Source organism: Penaeus chinensis, chromosome 36, assembly GCF_019202785.1.
Source record: "Penaeus chinensis breed Huanghai No. 1 chromosome 36, ASM1920278v2, whole genome shotgun sequence".
In the NCBI taxonomy this organism is placed as follows: domain Eukaryota; kingdom Metazoa; phylum Arthropoda; class Malacostraca; order Decapoda; family Penaeidae; genus Penaeus; species Penaeus chinensis.
In genome coordinates this window covers 2591308-2595214 of record NC_061854.1, presented here as the reverse complement: position 1 = coordinate 2595214, position 3907 = coordinate 2591308, and the positions used below count along the sequence as shown (strand labels likewise).

The window sequence follows — 3907 nt, the reverse complement described above, 5'->3', positions numbered from 1 at the left end:
GTTTCAAGGTAATTGCACATATAGTCATTTATCTTCTTTCCACATAATTTGTTAAAAAAGATGTAGGAAGATGACCTGCCAGTAAGATGGCTATCATAGAAAAGGATATTTTTAAGACAATTTTCCATACATATCTGGCATAAACTTTTAGTCTTTTGTGTACTTTAAAGGAAAAAAAAAAAAAAAAATGAATACAGTATAACAGAAAAACATTTGTAATTCATTTTTTGGCACATAGAACTTTTTTACTTACTGGTATATTCAGTCTTCTCATCTATTATATCATTTCTCTCATGCCATAATGCAAATTAAGTCAATATACACAAGATACTTGTAGACTATGAAATATATCTGCATGCCATGGTGCATCAAATTTTCACAGTAATTTGGAAAACATATAAATAAATAAATAATTAATAATAATAATAATAATAATAATAATAATAATAATAATAATATTTAAATAATTAACTCAGGCTAATAAAACAATTGGTCATGGCATTTTTAGGATCTCTTACCATTTTGAGTGTTTCTGAATCAAGACATCTTCCCTGACTAGATATCTGCCTTACACTAAAGGCCACCAGATTATGTGTTGTAAACTTGCTTTTCTTTTTTCTTTTTCCTTCTCATGTTTTTTCTGACCCTTTCCTTGAAGGTCGGCACAAAATACAAAGATGTACTGAGCTAGCACGTTCTTATATAAAGAGAAACTGACATCCAGTATTCTTGTCAATAACTTCAATTACCTTTCACATTTCAAATATCTATAGACCAGGATTTGTAATGAATTTAATAATATAAAAGTAAAGGGTGAGAAAATTATATTCACAAAACTTTACTCAACGATTAATAGACAAAACTTTGGCCACAACACAGACCTGTCTTTTAACAAAGGGATCTTTCCCAAAGAATTTCATTGTAAATAACAGACTTAAAATATAATAAATAATTTAGAGAAAAAAAAATAACATATACTCTAGTTACCAAGTTCATATGACATACAGACTGAGTATTCTAACTTACTGTTATATATTTTCTTTTTCACTATGTTTCTGACATTAAAATATGATATACAGCTAATAACAAATGTTTTGATATTATCATTAAAAACATAATTTACTAATATCAAGCTACATAAAAACTAGGTATAACAATATCAATATTCTGTACATACAGAAATTTCTTAACTAATACCAGAAGACACAGAGAGTGACTGCTTCTTTTCTAGGACAGGATATTAGAGAAGTTAATTAACAAGGGCAATTAGCGGGAACTTTGCACAGAACGTCCTCTTAAGTAATGACTGAATCCACATTATATAGTTCTCGAAGGTGAGACATCATGTTGCAGAATACAAGAACAAATTGAGACTAAAGGGGGTTTAAATTCATCCAAGATTTCCTACTGAAAAAACAAACATAACTTCAGAAAATTTAATAAATAAGAATAATAAATATAAATGATATAATTCCTAAGGTAATATCTATGTAATACTGCCTTTTCTGTTACTTTTCTTACAACTGCTAAAAGTCGATTTGCAAAAGAATATATAAACTGAACTTGATACAAGAACATCTTAAAAAGTGGGACTGAAATATGACTGAACTGAATTTCCATATCTATATAATACTGTACAAACATAATTATGGCAAAACAATGGATCCTTCTAGCAGTAAAATACACAGCACAGTATCATTTTCTTCATTAACACTGAATCATAACCTGAGATAAATTCTATTACAATATCAGTAACATGAAGTTCACAATTGTCACTTCAAGAGAATACTCTTTACAATAAAGTCTATCCATCATTAAGATATATGATGTTCAAATAATATTCTGTACACTTGAATACAAACATACAACTGTAACCAAGTATAAACATGCATAATTGTGATCCTTTAAACAAATACTAAAGTATGGCAACAGTTCCTACTAAGATACACAGCAGTTTAATTCTCTCCTACATGTATACCAGGGAAAGCATCACATTTCATTAAAAAAGAAGAAGAAGAAGAAAAAAAAAACGAGTTTAAAAAAATTGCACATTCTTCACTGCACTGTTCCAATAAGATTTCATAAAATCTCTAATAGTTACATTCATACAGTCTTGTCACTTTTCATACAATCTTCCATAAACAGTCATAATGTCAGACCACACATGTCAAGCAGCATATAACCCATCAACCTTTTGCCATCACCAATGATCAAAGCAAATCTCTGCAGTCATCAATATCCATCCTTTTTCCCTCTTGCCTAATTAACATAAATAACAGTCCAACTCTGTGTTCAAAACAGGTACTACTATCGTCTCATGCTCATATGATTTGGATGTGGGGAGTGAGATGAACCTCTGGACCTGATTACACCTTCACTTGCTGAAGCTCCCAGGACGGGAAAAGACGTAGTCCGTTTGGCAGAACTGGAAGGAAATAGAAACAGGTCAGAGCTGATAATCTAGGTATTTGATTATATTCTTCTGAACAATTTAGTTTTTGTTTTAGATTGCACTGTATGTCCATGTGAAGTGTGTATACAGTATACATAGATACATAGATACATACATACATACATACATACATACACACACACTCACATACACAGATATATATGTATTATATATATATAAATATATATATAAATGTATGTATGTATATATGTATATCTATACATATACACATATATATACACATTAATATACATATATATATACACTTTTATATATGTATGTGTGTGTGTGTGTGTGTGTGTGTGTGTGTGTGTGTGTGTGTGTGTGTGTGTGTGTGTGTGTGTGTGTGTGTGTGTGTGTGTGTGTGTGTGTGTGTGTGTGTATGTGTGTGCGCGTGTGTGTGTGTGCGCGCGTGTGTGCGTGTGTGTGCGTGTATGTGCGTGTGTGTGTGATATATATATATATGAATATATATATGAATATAAATAGATATATATATATGAATATATATAAATATAAATATAAATATATATATATATTCATATATAAGTATATATAATCATATATGTGTGTGTGTGCGTGTGTGCGTGTGTGCCCGTGTGTGTGCGTGTGCGCGCGTGTGTGTGTGTGTGTGTGTGTGTGTGTGTGTGTGTGTGTGTGTGTGTGTGTGTGTGTGTGTGTGTGTGTGTGTGTGTGTGTGTGTGTGTGTGTGTATTCATATATAAGTATATATATATATATATTCATATATGTATGTATGTGTGTATATGTGTATATATATATATATATATATATATATATATATATATATATATATATATATATATATATATATATATATACACATGTACATATATATTCATATATATATATATATATATATATATATATATATATATATATATATATATATACATATATATATATATATATATATATATATATACATATATATATATATATATATATATATATATATATATATATATATATATATATATATGGCTGTGATCGAGCTAGCTAAGAGATGTCTGTCGGTCCTCATGGCTCAGGAGCTGATGCTGGCAGCGAGAATAGCCTCCTTTTCCGTGACTTTGCTAGGTCCCAGAAATTGAGGATTTCTGGCTCCTGGTATCAGTGTTCTGACCCGCATCGTTGGACTTGGTACAGCGATATAGCTAGAGTGGCCAAGGAGATCGACCACATCCTCGTTAGCACTCGATGGAGGATCCTCCAGAACTGCAGGGTGTATCGAAGCGCTGAGTTCTGTGGAACTGATCATAGATTAGTTGTGGCTACTCTCCGGGTCCACTTTAGAACCCCCTGTCGCCCAAATGAGCACCCTTGGGTGTTTCATTTGGACAGATTGAGGGAGGACGAGTGTACCCGGGGGTTTGCCGAGGCTATCTCTGGTCGTCTCACAGCACTCGAGGGCCAGACAGACCCTGTTCTTAT

General features: G+C 31.8%; 1 protein-coding gene across 10 annotated transcripts in view; it reads right to left on the bottom strand.

The window, feature by feature from the left end:
* Positions 1-493: 493 nt before the first annotated feature.
* Positions 494-3907, bottom strand: part of LOC125044617 (protein retinal degeneration B-like) — a 56958-nt gene continuing 53544 nt past the window's right edge. For all 10 annotated transcript variants that reach the window (XR_007116502.1, XM_047641376.1, XM_047641371.1 and 7 more), the window contains one exon: positions 494-2425. Coding sequence is in view for 8 of the 10 variants with exons in the window: in XM_047641371.1 (XP_047497327.1) it covers positions 2308-2425 (118 nt within the window). In the remaining 2 variants the exon portion in view is untranslated. The remainder of the gene's footprint in view (positions 2426-3907) is intronic.